This window comes from Protopterus annectens, chromosome 4.part0 (genome assembly GCF_019279795.1).
Source record: "Protopterus annectens isolate FY-2018-M chromosome 4.part0, PAN1.0, whole genome shotgun sequence".
Taxonomy (NCBI): Eukaryota; Metazoa; Chordata; order Ceratodontiformes; family Protopteridae; genus Protopterus; species Protopterus annectens.
The window spans coordinates 598,525,892-598,541,871 of record NC_056733.1 but is presented as its reverse complement, the minus strand read 5'-3'; the positions used below and the strand labels follow the sequence as shown (position 1 = coordinate 598,541,871).

The 15,980-nt window shown below is 38.7% G+C and overlaps 1 protein-coding gene across 8 annotated transcripts in view; it reads right to left on the bottom strand.

Annotated features, from left to right (window-relative positions):
• Positions 1 to 15,980, bottom strand: part of NCOR2 (nuclear receptor corepressor 2) — a 3,277,114-nt gene that overhangs the window by 105,447 nt on the left and 3,155,687 nt on the right. For all 8 annotated transcript variants that reach the window (XM_044068530.1, XM_044068534.1, XM_044068533.1 and 5 more), the window contains 2 exons: positions 1,784 to 1,933; positions 819 to 964 (listed from right to left, as the gene is read on the bottom strand). In XM_044068530.1, coding sequence (XP_043924465.1) covers positions 819 to 964; positions 1,784 to 1,933 — 296 coding nt within the window. The remainder of the gene's footprint in view (positions 1 to 818; positions 965 to 1,783; positions 1,934 to 15,980) is intronic.

Sequence of the window (15,980 nt, the reverse complement as noted above, 5' to 3'; positions counted from 1 at the left end):
GTAGGAAGGACCAATGGACAGTAACAGTTATCAAAGCAGTGGGCTATGTGGGCTAACAATTTATTCCAAGCTGTGACACTTGTTATACACAAGCATTTAAAAGACACAATACTTTTTTTGCTCTCGGTCCCTGTGAGTATCATAGTAACAGTGCCATCCTCATGGCTTCTCTCATGAATGAAAATTCTACAGCTCATCTGTTGCTTCTATAGGTGAGGAGTTAGAACTGAGGCTGTGGGATTTTCTCTTTTAAATCACTATTGTTTCCATGGTTTGCGGTCTTTCTGAGACACAAGCACTGATGTAGAACAGGTATCTGCTGATAGCATGTCTCACACTTCTATGAGTGATGTGCTCTTGGCCATCTCTGCCCACACTAAATACAAGCATTTCTGTTTATCAATAACTGTAAGCCAATTCTTACAGCAACCACAGCTGCTAACTGAACATGGTATGTCTACGTCACAGTCGAGGCTTTCTTCCTCTATGCTAGGAAGCTGGTGCATAGACAGAATGCTTTGTTACATCTCTTAAGTGGCCGAGGCAACAAATACTCATTTTGTTTTGTATAACACTGTGTGCACACCATGATACTCAGTCTGAAATAAAATTGTAGCAGTAAGATGCAAAGCTTACTTAGTGCAGTGAACCTTACAGCAAGCAAAATATTTTCTTTCACTGCAATGTCTAACAAAATGGGAAAGCAAATCATTTACAAGGAAAGTGCATCTCCTGAGTAGCCATAAAATACCTATGTACTGCCAACTCAGTGTTGAGAAAAGTTGATTTTTTTTTAATCAAACAAAGGTTTCTCTTACAGTATTCGGGCTCACTTCCACTGGTTGTGCTTAGCTTCTTGTGCATTTCCTGCTTTTTTGATTTCACAATGGCAGAGTTGTTCTCTGTAAGTTTAGTGAAAAATGCAGGGGGCTGGCAACCATTTCCTGGAGACCGTGAACACATCCTGTAAATAAAGAACAAAAACATACCCCGGAGGCTGAAGTGAGACACAGCCATAAGGCAAAACACTGCAAAAGTAACATAAAAGACAAATTATGACAGAAACTGTCAGGACAATACTGGCTGCTATCAGACTTGAACTCGGGTATCTCGCACAACAGTGAAAACATTCTAGAATATAACAACTTAAGACATATTTTAATGCATAAGCTACATTTCCATATGTATCTGAGACGTTTCTCTCGGCACTTCAAATGATTGAAGCATTCAAATTTAATATAAAAAAATATTAACATATACATTAGCATTCACATTTTCTATACTAAATGTCAATTCTCCAAATAACAGCAAGATGTTGGTGTATCTAAAAAAGTAAATAAACTGAAATGACTTAAGTTAAAGCCAACCATTGACTAAAAGGAGGCTACTATCAGCAGTTTTATTTTCTTACTTAAAAATATGAGATACATAAAACAGACTGTAACTTAAAGTTATTACTGACACTGTCTCTGACAACCAATGCATCACCTTAGTTTCCTATTTTCCATCTTAGGTACATCAAATTCACAGAACAGAAGCAGATAAGCCAAACAAATCATTACATTTCATCAGCCGCCATGTTCTGCCAATACACCTCTACATCTCAGGTACACCATGATGTGTAAGTAACTATCCCCGATACTCACATGTCATGACCTAGACAGAACTAGGAAGAAATGCCCAATATGTCACATAACATTCATGAAGTTACAGTGCGTCACTACACTGAACAGGTAGGACTTTAAACTTTACTTTTACTTTTGACCAAGGTTCTATATCATACCTTTGATCTCCCTGCTCTCCATCCCTGCAAATCATGGCGAATACAGCAGCTTTGTTTTGTTCTGACTCTGCTGTTCTGTCCACTGGTGATACAGGCTCAACGCTACCTTCTGCTATACCTCGCGGAGATGCTTTGTTTCTTTCTGGAGACCTGAAGATACAACATTTCTCATCATTTCACCATTGATTATACTAATGCCCTATCCTTCAGGGTAAAATGTTTTCCATGTCCCATATCAAAAATAACTCGACAAAAAAGATATAACTCAGTACTTGACAATATTTAAGGCAGAAATCCCTTTACTGGCATAATAAGGCCCTCTGAAGACTGGTAATTTCCATCAGTTTTAGTGATATTTGCATCTACACTAAATAAGGTCAGATAACAGCAATGTTTTAGGAATTCTGACTTTATTAAAAATGAATAAAAATATACAATATTACATTAATCTACAGTTACCTGGAGATTTACATTTTTCTGTCACTCGCAGATCTGTTGCATTCTCCTTAGAATGGGGAGACTGCTACATCTGAGGCTGCAGATGATTTTGCAGACAAAAGCACAAGTCATTTGTGATTTGCTGATCTAAATCATAATTTGTTGAGCATTACATTCCTTACATAAGAGTTAAGCACATCAGCTGTGACAAACATACCCTCTTGCCCTGTACACTGTTACTAGTATATTACTATATCAAAAGTGCAAAAAAATATACTGAGAATAAAAAAAGAATGGTACAATAACAAGAAACTACTAAAAAAACAAAAAGTCTGATGAAGCGGTGAGAGCACACCGTGAAAGAGCTAACTCTCTTTTGTGTGCATTAAAGTTTTTTGTTTTACCTTCAGCAGTGTTAGTTTCGGAACCTTTTTGTTTTTTTAGTATATTACTATATCACTCTGTTCCTTCAAAAAACACTTAGTGCAGTAGATAAAAATCCACCTGTTGTAAGCTCAGGAGCCATGAGATCTACTTTCTGGAATTGGAAAGTTCCACAGGAGTGGGGTTGAGAGTTTGATGAGACTGGTACAAGAACTCTGATCTGTGGACAAAAACTTTATTGTGCTTAATGGCACTATACATCATAGTGTTTTATCAATGCACACGGGGTGGGATTGGGGAGTAAGACAGGTGTCACACCCCAACAACTATGATCTACTGACAGGATGTTAAAGTCAGCAGGGGAAAGATGCCTTAGGTAGACTGTAATGTCTAATAAGGTTAACTGCATCACTCTGGGACCAGGCAGCTGGAAAACTATGCAGTGTGGGTAAAACAGACATATAAACACATGTACATTATCTAAGCAATAATGCATGCTGGAGCACACACTGAACAGATATTATCAGACATTTAGGTTGTTAAGAGGCATGAGTCAAACAGGCAAAACCCTATGTGCCAGGAAGTGTGGTACTGCAGTTAGGAAACAGAATCTTTTTGTTACAGTTGCTTTTTTGTTGGGAAAGCATTTTAGGGCTATGTTGTAGAGTTACACATGGAGCGCCTCTTGTGTGGAGTCTGCATGTCCTCCCCACGGTCGAGTGACATTCGAAAGACATGCATAGAATGGGTGTGCCTTCGTTGAAGGTTGGGCATCGAGCTGGCACCTCAGCACCCATAAAAAAATCTACTGCCAATCATTAGCGGACCGGAGTTCCGCTGTGGTGGCCCCTAACCGGGAAAAGCCGAAAGAAGAAGCAGTTGTAGAGTTACACACCCCTATTAGCCAATCAGATTGCTTGCTTTTTTGAGCACATTTTATAAAGATGCACATACATATATGTACCTCACTTGTGATAGAACCTTGGGTGCACTATTTATGTCACTGCAGATCACACTGAAGAAACAGATAACACTAGATAGGGGCTAGCTGAGGAAGTTACACTTCTCTTGCAGCAGAATGCAAGTCATATTTGTCGCTCGTCTTGTGTAGATGAATAAGACAATGAGGCTGGGTGTTCTTTTAAGTAGTTTATTACAAAGAAACACATCAGGACAGATGGTAGGAACACTGAACTTAAACAAACAGACTGACTACTACATACATGCATGCTTACACCTTGGCTGCTCACTACAAAGTGACACTCTTGCTTGCACATACTCAGTACTTATATGCATGGGCCTGATGACTGGAAGGCTTCCTAAAGGTTTATTGCACACTTTGATCTACATCCTCCCTCTTTACTGAGCTATCTTGCATTGACAATGACATTTCAATAGGCAGGCAAATTATACAGACAATAATAAACAAAACAACATTCATGTCCAGGCTGCCGTGTATCTGGAACTAGGTCTAGAAATGCAACCTGGTTTTGTAATGTAATAGTTAGGACTGGGTTTAGCAACAGGGACAATCACTGGTGATTGTTCTGCTTTAGGACTCTCAGGGTTATTCTCAGGAACAGTGATATATATCTGCTGCAATGTCCTCTGGTACTGGAACATTGGATAAGTCACTCTCAGAATTAGAGTCTTTATTACAGGCAAGATAATGTAACACTGTCTTGGACACCGGTAATATCTGCCTCTGATTACACCAAAATTCCATTCCCTGCAATTCCACAATGTACAGTCTCAGCTCTTGACACAAACTTTTCACAAATCCAATCCGATCAAAACTTTTTATTGTCTGAATCCTCATCATCTCCCCTTCTTTTAATGGATTGAGCAGTTTGCTAGTCTTATCATAGTAGGACTTCTGGGACAAAACAGCTTTCACAGCTTTGTTAATTTTAGCACATGGAACAGACAGACTGCTACTGATTGGTAATGTGCTCTTGTTTGTCGTGACATAAGTCTCTGGACAAGCAAACCAAGATGATTATCACAAGGAATGTTTCTGAGATTTAGGAGATTAAAAAAAGCATCGGTATTATCTTGTTTCAATTTCTCTAACAAATGTTTTGCACTTTGAACTGCACGTTCAGCCAAGCCATTTGGCTGCAGGTACTCAGGACTACTCGTAATATGAGTAAAGACTCACATTTCAGCAAATCGTTTGAACTGCTGACTTGTAAACTGTGCACCATTGTCAGAAATGACACTGTGTGAACTACCATGGACATAAAAATGCCTCTTCAACTTAGTACTGACAGTACTGGACATGAGATTAGGAAGTAGGTCAATCTCGAACCAATATGAGTAACAGTCTACTAATACCAAGTAATATTGACCATTCCACTTGAAAACGTCTGCAGCTACTGTCAACTAAGGTAGTTCAGGAATATGGCTTAACTGAAGTGGTTCTTTTTGCTGATGCAGTTTAGTACTATTACAAAAAGAACAAGATGAAAGTACCTTCTTGATATCTTTTGATACAGAAAGCCAGAACACTAGATCTCTCGCCCTTCTTTTGGAAGAATCAGTTCCTGGGTGGCCATGATGCAAAGATTTTGGAGCAATTACTTTTGGACCTTTTGTGATACCACCATCTTCCATCAAAATCTCATCTTTGGAAAGAAAATACTGCTGCACATCTATTGGAAAAGAATAGTTGTGTGAAATCTTACCATAACCATATATGTCCTTCCCTTCCATGTTGCAGTATTCTTAGTGTGGGATTTCCCACCTCAAGAGACCCAAACGTCGACTCCTATACAAAAGTTTAAGCCTGGTTGCTGTAGGGCATGGGACATCATACGTAGGGCCATAAACCAGGGACCTCAAATGTGACATCTGCACGCACAGACCTCAGAATCTGAAGGCCAGACATACAGTCCCAAAGAGATCAAAAAGTGATGTCAATTAGAAGTGTCAATTGTCATATGCTGGTTAGTTGCTCTTGGTGAAAGGTAGAGGTTCCTAGTGCCTAAGAACTATGTCCATTGTCCAAACTTAATTCAGGGGGAATGAGGGAGGAAAGGAATACTGCAACATGGAAGAGAAGGACATCTATGGTTATGGTAAGATTTTACACAACTATTCTATGTCCTTCTATTCCTATGTTGCAGTATTCTTAGCGTGGGAGAGTACCACAGCCTAGTTAGAGGGAAGGTAGAAGTGGAAGACTCCAGGGATCCCTGCAGGACTGCTCTTGCAAAACCTGTCCTGGCTCTGGAGACCTGGTCTAGTATGTAGTGTTTGGTGAAGGTGTGAATAGTGGACCAGGTGGCTGCTTCCATAATAGGAGCTGTATCCAACCCTTTGAGGAAGGCTTTGGAAGTAGCCATGCCTTTGGTGGAATGAGCTCTCACTCCACAGGGTAAGTGCTTGCCATGGTGTGAGCAGCAGAAGGAAATGGATTTTCTGATCCAAGACAAAATAGTTTGCTTGGAGACTGCCTTGCCCAGAGTCCTGGGATGGAAGGAGACAAACAGTTGGTTAGATTTTCTGAAGGACTTAGTTTTGTCTAGGTAGAATCTCAGTTGTCTGTGTACATCCAGAGAATAGAGAATCCTCTCACTATCTTTAGTTGGAGAGGGGGAGAAGGTAGGTAAGTGGATAGAATGGTTTAAGGACAGGTCGTTGATCACTTTGGGCATGAAGGAAGGGTTAGTACATAAGGTCATCCTTCCTTGTGGAATGTTGTGTAGGGGGGCAGGTCATGAGAGCCTGTAACTCTGACACTCTCCAAGCAGAAGTGATGGCCACCAATGGTACTGTCTTCCATGCACAACGTTGTAAAGAAGCATTGCTAGCTGGCTCGAAGTGGCCAGTGTTAGTTTTTCCAGGACACAGTTAAGATCCCAGGGTGGTGGTATGGGTTTTCTAGGTGGTCTGATATATAAGTCCCCTCTCAAGAAAAGTTTTACATCTAGCCTGGATAGCAAGGGGGGATCTAGAGGCAGGCAAGCAGAAATGGCTGAAAGGTGTACTTTCAATAGAGTAAGAAAGGCCAACCTTAATGAGTTCACACACACAAGGCAGGACTGGGGGGGGGGGGCTCTGCATGGCTGGGGTCCCTGTCCTTATATAGACACCATTTGGAAAATCTCTCCCATTTGAATAAATATGATTTTCTATTAGCAGGTTTCCTGGCCTCCCTCAAGACTGTAAGCACATCCTCTGAATAGTGGTGTCTAAAAGGGATTAGAAGTTTATCACCCAGTGTTAGTGCTAACATCTGGAGGTGAGGATGGATTAGGGTTCCCTTTGTTGTGTGAGTAGGTCCACCTTGTGGAGTAACTTGTGATGATTGCCCTTGGCTAGTAAGAGAATTAGGGGGGGGAACCAGTGTTGCCTTGGCCAGTAGGGGGTCACCAACAAGATTTTTGGTTTGTCCTTCCTGATTTTCCGTAGGACTTTCTAGATAAGAGGGAAGGGCGGGAAAGCGTTTAGAAACATACTCTTCCATAGAATGCTGAAGGCATCTACTCGCCAAGCAAGTGGGAAGTGATCCTTGGTACAGAAATTGTTCAATTGTCTGTTCTGGAGGGAGGCAAACACATCTACTTGAGGAGTGCCCCACAGATGGGTAATGTCTAGAAAGGTCTCTCTGTTCAACATCCACTCGTGTTGTAGAAAGGATGTTCTGCTGAGAATATTATTTTTATTTTATTATTTTACATTTGTTAACTGGGATGTTCTGACTGGACACAGGTCCATTTCCAGCAGAAGCCCGGGGAGAAAAGCTCCACAGTGACATTATGATCAAACAAGATAGTACAAACCACATATATCAACGATCAGTGAGGTAAAGTACAGAGATAAGAAGTCACATACAATCCTACCTAAACAACAAATATTTTTAGCGACAAGTGAGATAAAATACAGGGATAAAAGTCACATACAATCATACTTATAACAGCAATCTATAAGATGGGATACAAAAAATAAATTCACATGGTAAAACATTCATATTAGTCAACAGTAAGATACTTAACCGTAAAATGTTTACAGTAGATATGGTGGGAAGGACTGTCTATAGTATACTGAGGCTGTGAATTTATGTAATGCAGGGACATAGCCATTTATTCATAAGATGTGATTTGAGTGCGTTTCTGAAATGCGTTAATGGGAGCAGAAGTAAGAGAGGGGGGGTTGTTCCAGGTTTGAGCTATGGTATGGGAAAATAGAGCTTTCCTGCATTGTTACTGGCCTTAGAGATACAGAGGAGTGATTTATCAGTAGAGCGGAGAGGACGATTTGTATTGTACAGAAAAAGTAACTGGCTTAGTGCTGGGGTCTTCTTGGGATATCTGACTACATTATAGGCAATGACTAACTGATGGAAAATGAGTAGCTGGGGAAGTTCTAACCATTTTAGCCCCCTTAGAGATTCACAGTGATGGGTTCGGAAAGTAGAGTTATAAGCAAACCTGGAAATTTTATTATAGCATGATTCCAGTCTGGCAAGATCATGCTTTCTGACTAGGGTGAGAACTGGTGTGGCATACATTAGGGTGGACAATACATGAGTTTGGGCTAGAGTGATTTGTGCCTGATGTGAGAGGAATTGTTTATGCCTGTACAGGGTTCCCATTTTTTTATGGATCTTTTTTACAGTTTGTGAGATATGGACGTCAAAGAGGAGGTTATTGTCGATTTTGACACCAAGAAGTTTGGGGTGTTCAGAGGGAGATATGATGGTGCCATTTTTGGATGAGATTATAAAGGATAGAGGGGTAGCTTTAGATTTGTTGGGGGTGAAAAGTAGCAATTTGGTCTTGTTGGAGGTTTAGGATTAGTTGGATATCAGTTATCCAACTTTCCACAGAACTGAAAAATTCTCGAGTGAGTTGCTGAAGAGTGGAAAGGGTTGGAGCAAAGCAGATGAGAGTCGAATCATCAGCATACTATGAGTGGCGGTGTGTAGATTGTAAATATGGAGAAAAGAAGTGGGCCTAATATCGAGCCTTGTGGTATGCCTATCGTAGTTGGGAGTAAAGGAGATTGTGTGTCTTGCCAATGGACTAATTGCTGCCTGTGTGACAGATAGCTTTTAAACCACTCAACAGTAAAAGGGGCAAAAGATAGGGAGGGTAGGGTGTCTAGTAGTTTGGAGTGTGAGTCCATGTCAAATGCTTTGGAGAGATCTAAAAATATTGCAGATACAAAATTATTGTTATTTCTATGTAGGTTGACTAAGTTGGTGAAAGACAGAAGGGCAGTTGTTGTACTATGATTTTGCCGGAAGCCATGTTGTGTGGAGGAGAGAAGATTGTGTGAATTAAGGAATTTCATAACTTGACAGTGAATAAATTTTTCAAGCAGTTTAGATAAGGGGGGGGGGGGGGTAAGAATGGCAACAGGACAGTAATTTGAGAAGTCGTAAGAAGTGCCACCTTTATGAAGAGGAATAACGTAAGAAACTTTCCAGAGTTGGGGGATGTATGCTTCCTTTATGGAGCGGTTGATGAGGACAGAGACTGGGTAAGATAGGGATTTGGCAGCAATTTTTAGGAAGCTTGCAGGTACACCATCTGCTGCAAGGGTGGTTGGTTTCAGTTTTAGGAAGAGTTTTTTAATTGTGAAAGTGGGAACGGGTGAAAGAATGAAGGAGGGGATGTTATCTGAGCATTTGGTAGCTATATGTATATGGTTCTTATTGGATAGTTGGGAGGACAGAGTTAGGATAGATTCTGTGAAATAGTGAATGAACCAGACCGCGAGAGTGCAGAGCCAATCTATCTGGAGAGGTTTGGGCAGAACAGTGAAAAAAATAAATGAATGGGTGTAAATATAACACAGGGTGTTTTTTTAAAAATATCTTTATTAATTTTCTTTATTATCCTGGGGGTGCACTTACTGAACTGCTAGAATGTTGGGGTGGCCTAGTCAGAAGTAGCTAGTGCTGTGGACCCCCAAGCGGTACTCTACAAATATTTAGTTGCATAGGTTTACAGGACATCATCAGAACAAGATGTTAGCCTTGTTTCTTTTTGTTTTTTTACATTATAGAGACAGAGTTTGACTGCTGAAGATTTCAGTATGCCTTGAGCAGCAGTCTTAATATCTGAAGGGGTTCCGTAGCACTAGCTACTTCCCACTAAGCCTAATATCTCCTTCTTTGCTGTCCTGAGAGGCCTACAGGGACAAGTTGCATCTGGATGCAAGGTCCCAAATTTGTAGAGTTATTCTGCAAAGGAGGTAGGCTTTGGTCCCCCCTTGTTTGTTGAGATACCACATAACTGTGGTGTTGTCTGTGAATATTAGAAGGGGGCCTGGGTGGAGGGAAGGAAGAAAAGCCTTCAGGGTCAAAAGAACTGCAGTCATTTCCCTGACATTGATATGCTTCTTATGAAGGGTAGGATTCCATGCCTCCTGAACTCTGAAGCCTTTGCAGGTGGCTCCCCACCCTAGGTCTGATGCATCTGTGTGCATGAATTGGGTTAGGGAGGGGATTTGGAGAGGTAATCCCAGGTTGTGGAGGATTTGTTGAATCTACCAGCTTAGTTCTGATTTGAGACAGGGCAGAAAGGGAATTTGTTTTTCCAAGAAGTGTTGGTGTTGTGACCACACGTTTTTGAGGTACCACTGGAACTTCCGCATGTGCATTCTTGCTAAGGGAAGCATAGGAATGGTGGCTGCCATTAGTCCCAGGAGTTGCAGGAATTGCCTTGCAAAAATCTGGGGTTCTAGTAAAAGGTTTTGAAAGTGAGTGGAGAGGGAGTGTACCTTTTCCTGGGGAAGGAAGGCCTGCATCAGATCTGTCCTGATTCTGTAGCCCAGGAAGACTTTGTCTTGCTGTGGGAGCAAGGAGGGTTTGTTTAAGTTGAGGGTGAAGCCTATGTTTTGAAGAAGGGTGGTGGAGTACCTGAGATGATGTTGGAGGGCTTCTGTCTCTGCTAGAAGAAGAATGTCATCTAGGTAGGGATAGATCTGGACACCTTGGGTCCTGCAGTAAGCAATGGCTGGCGTTAGGCATTTTGTGAATACCCTGGGCGCAGTTGACAAACCAAAGTGCAAGGCTGCAAACTGAAAATGAGAGTAGGGTCCAGTAAAACGTAAGAATTTTCTGTTGGAGGGTTTTAAGGGGATATGGAGATAAGCCTCCTTTAGATCCAGTGTGGGCATGAAGGCCTGGTCTGGGGTGTTCTACACTATTATTCTCATGGACTGGCGCTATTCTACAGCAGTGCATTAGAACCATATAAGACAAATGTCCTGAAAGTGGAGAAGCTAAAAAAACAAACATCATCATCATCATCACTACCCAGAGCCTGCTTGTGATGAAGTCTGATATTGCCTACTCCAGATTTCACAAAGGTAAGCAATGTTGTCTGAGCTTTACTGTTAGCTGTACAACACACAAGAACTCATGTCTGTCAGACAGTTCCAAAGGCATATGCAATAAGACAGTGGCCGCAATGTGACATTGGTTTTCCACCTCTGAAACAGAAAATAATTAGAATTATGTTCCCTTCTCTTCTCTACTGTCCATTCCTCAGCAAGACTTAATATTCCTTAAGTTTATAACACAGTACCCTTTAAATGGGTTTCATCATAACATGGGAGGCTAAAAAAATATTTGAAAAATTCAAATGTATGCCTCTTACATAATGTACAAGTAAGACGTGATAAAATTGCTGTGTCCTATAAAAAGGACACTCTACTCTCAAGCTGAATGGTTCACCATATAAAAACATACACAAGATGCTTACTATTTCACATACTCAATAGTGAAACTGTTACGGTTCATTTTAGTAAATCTGAAAATGGAAACCTTAGGAAATACAAAAGAAAAACTCCCCTTACTTTAACTGAGGTTGTAACGCTTGTGGTGGAAAGGACATGGCTCTTTCCCACCGCTGTGTGGTCTCACAGCTGAAACATACCACAGGCTTCTAGCTGTTATCTTTAAGTCAAACAGGCAAAAGTTAAGATCCAAACCATCAAGTCATTCTTATATCATTTGAGATTCTTCCCATGATATTAGCTTCTTAAAAAACTGTATTCCTTGATTAAACAAACATGGTTATTCAGCAAGTCTTAAAGATTGATCGTCCAATCCACAGATGAAAAAAGACATTTGAGTCCTATGTAACAGACGCATTAGTATCACAGTAGTCTGTCTGTTTATAATTGGCATATCGGCAGCTGTTACATTTCTGTATTTCAGAAATTCTGATTGGACACAGCATATGATTTATTTACATATCACATACCACTAGGGATATTTGTTTGGTCATATTCTATGCCCAAACTTACATTTTATGTTGAAACGGTACTTTTGAAATCATGACGGCAAAGAGTAGAACATAATGTTTACACATATGTATATTAGGTGAAGCAACTATATGGATGATTGGCCTACAGTGCCTTTTTTCATCTGTGGATTGGATGATCTATCCTTAAGAATTGCTGAACAACCGTGCCTGTTTTACTTAACGAACACAGTTTTTCTGAGAAGATATTATCATAGGAAGAATTCCAATGACATTTTTTAGTTTTATGTAACAGACGCAACAGTTTTACAGCAGTCTGTCTGGTAAGTATTGTCATATCGGCTGCCGTTTTATTTCTGAAATGTTGATTGGATACAACATATGCTTAATTTGCATATTATGAATTTGCATCTTAAATGGCAAAAAACTGATTTGACTCCGTACATGCAAATTAAGTGGAACAGCACTATGACTGATTGGTTCAAACTACTTTTCTTCTGTCCATGGATTGGATGGTTACTTAATGTTACACTATTTAAAATGAACATCAGTCCCATATTTTTATTACAATCTGAGGAAGATTTTTATCGAAAGCGCTTATCGTATGAATACAAAGGGACTTTTATTTTGTTTTGTTGTTTTTGTTTGTTTTTTACATTAAAAGGATATCGAGATTTTGGTACATCCTTTGTACTTGGATTTTACTGAACTTGTATTTTCAGGGATGCCAGCCCAGGTGAACCCACTGTCGTTGTTTTTCTGCTATGTTTCAGAAGTGGATGGGCCACAGTTGGGGAAAATATCACCACCAAGTATTAGGCTAAGTCTGTACTTAGTGATGAGCTTCAGGATTTTATTTATCAGTCTGTAGTAGTGTCTTGATCTATGGCTGTGTGCCAGGGGTTAGTGAGGTGATAGAGTGAACAAGACATTGAGCAAGACCTGGTATTAAAAGTAGGGTTAAAGGTGGGATGATTTACATCTGGGGTAATAGTATGGCCCTTTGGGACTTGAATTCCCATAAGAAACTGGTTTTCATACAAAGTAAGGAGGTATGGGATCAGCAGGAGGAGTAGTAGTGGAGTAAATCATTGTTAGGGATACCATTAGTGAGTCAAGGAATAGTTTTCTCGGTGAGTCAGCACCAGAAGAGAAGGGTGGAACTAACTGTGTTGGAAGGGGGTGGGAAAAAGACAAAGGCTGATAGGTGCTAGTAAAGTGCAGATAGAGGAATGGGGGTGTGGTGAAAATAACCCAGATGAAAGTTCATAGGCTCTAGTATACAAGGGAGTGGCTTTTTTGCTATAAATGTAGTGTTAGTGGGGGCGGGTGGAAATAGGGGGCAGGGAGGGGAGCGAACACAGCAGGGTTATTCAGTTAACAAGGTGTCCTAGGGCTTCCTAGAGCTGTAAGGTAAGTGGTTTAGCCCTGAATTACTCCATTTTACATCACTTAATTTTGCTAGTTCTAAATCTTTTAACTTCTTGATAAAATCTTTGGTAAATGTCCTATATGTAATACAAATATAGGGTTGATTTAAGGTTAGGACTACAATAGCTAGGGGGCAGGGGTATACTACACTTTAGTTAGAATTAGCCAATTTGTAATGAGGGCAATATTATAGGTGCTTTATACCCCAGTCAGCAGCTTACAGTTTAAAAAGGATAACAGTAATACTTTTCCACCTTAGTACATTGTAGTCGGCTGACTTCTGAAAACTGTATTCAACAGGGTAGTTTCCTTCTTGGGCAGGGAGCACTAGTTTGGTAGTTTAAATCAGGGGAGCTACCTTAGCACTATGTAGTGGGCTGACTTCTGAAAACTGTATTCAGCAGGGTAGTTTCCTTCTTGGGCAGGGAGCACTAGTTTGGTAGTTTATATCAGGGGAGCTACCTTAGCACTTTGTAGTGGGCTGACTTCTTTTTTCAAAACAGGTTTATTGTTTTAACATATAAGAGAAATATCATAACAATTTTATACAAGTAATTAAAAATAGGTATTATTATAATATTCAACAAAACAACTAAAGTATTTACAAAGACATCCACTACAATCAGATCAATTAATTAAACTAAAATACCATGCTATTGAAATTAAATTTTTTTTAACAAATTTTGTAAATTATCCCATACAATAAAATAAGATGTTTTTCTGTTTGTTCTAGTCCTAATTGTGTTTATTTCCATATGGCACACTATATTCATAACATTTTTAAATTCATTGAACGAAGGAGGTGTATCTGAAATCCAATTTCTAGTTATTATTTTCCTAGCCACTGCTAGAATAGACCATAACAAGGGAAGCGTAACCTTTTTAACACTTTGAGGTACAGGTGTGTTGAATAATATAAGAGATTTAGAAATCATGAAATTATCTGTAAAAAGAGCCTGCAAAAATTCATTAACTGACTTCCAGTATTCTTTCAATTTTATACAGTCATAAAACATATGAGCCCAGTCAGCATTAATTTCTACATTACATCTCTTACATAGATTATCTTTATTATTTATTTTATTCATCATCAAAGGTGTATAAAAAGATCTATGTAAAAATTTCCATGTATAAATTCTCCAGACAATGGAAGACGTAGTTCTATAAGCAGATTCCAATATATATTGTTTATCTTGTTGATCTGGTGGGTCCCCATTAATAGAAGTGAAATAATTCCAGTATGAATCTACACTGTAAAAAGTTTCTTGTCTGATAACTTTATGTATGTATGAAAGTTTACCTTTATCAGAAACTTTATGTTGTAAATTTAATATCAAGTAATCAATCAGTGTTGGAATAGATTCTTTAACAGTTATAGACATTAAATCTATTTTATCAATGAGATGTTGTCTAAAGGTCTGAACCTCTAACCAGCAAGTTTCTCTTAGATCAAATTCTTGTTTTAAGAAATCTAGATTTTTAACTTTATTATCAGATATCAACTGATACCAGTACTTTAGATCATTATCTATAGCTAAATGAGTTCCTTCAGAAGTAGATGACAAAAGCATACCCTGAGTATACATTATAGGAAATACAATAAAATTCCATTCCCTATACTTAGGGTGCATGAATATAAAGTTACGATAACTAATAATAATATTTAATGGGTAACAAACCATATGTTTAGGTGTAATAGGTGAAGTACAAAATTCCTTTAGTAACCATAACATGGAGTTATTTACAATCATATTTTTATGTGTTAAGGAGATTTTCATGAAGTGTATACTAATTAGCTCCCAATAATCTTTCCATTTTGTGACATATGACTGATCTATTAATAAAGTAATAACTTTTACAATAGAAGAGATAGTATATAAATTAAAGTCTGGAAAAGAAATACCCCTTGAGACCAGCTATTAGTATGTTTCTTTAATGCAATCCTAGGTCTATTAGGTGCCCATAAGAAATTTAACATTAGTGTGTTCAGTTTCTTGATAATTATTTTTGTAGGTGGAAGTATTATTGATTGTATTAAGTATAAAATCTTGGGGAATATTATCATTTTAATAATTGTAAGTCTCTCCTCCATAGTAAAAACATATTATTCCAGGTATTAAAAGATTTTGTATATTAAGAAAACAGGTATTATAATTATTATATATAATAGATTTAATATCTTTAGATAGTATTATACCTAAATAAGTTATATGACCTGAATTGGGTACATATTTAGTAAAATCTCTAATGAGAATATTTTTTCGTGTATATATAGGTAGTATTTTAGTTTTTTCTTCATTGAATATTAAACCAGAAATACTTTTAAAATTCATCATGTTATCAAACAGAGACTGTATAGAAGAATTAGATCCTGCTGATGTAATTAGAACATCATCTGCAAAAAGTTGAATTTTGGATGTTGTATTTTCATCTATTTCAAAACCCTCTATGTCAGTACTGTTTCTGATCAAATTAGCCCAAGGCTCCATTACTAAAGTGAATAATAGTGGAGAAAGTGGACATCCTTGTTTTGTACCTTTAAGAATGGGTATTTTTTGTGAAACATATGTTCCTACCTTAATATAAGACAACGTTCCTTTGTATAAATGTTCAATTAGATTTACAAATGCATCCGAGAAGTTTGTGCACTTCATTAAGGTAAACAGATAGTCCCAACTTACTGAATCAAATGCTGAACTTATATCAAGACTAATAAGTGT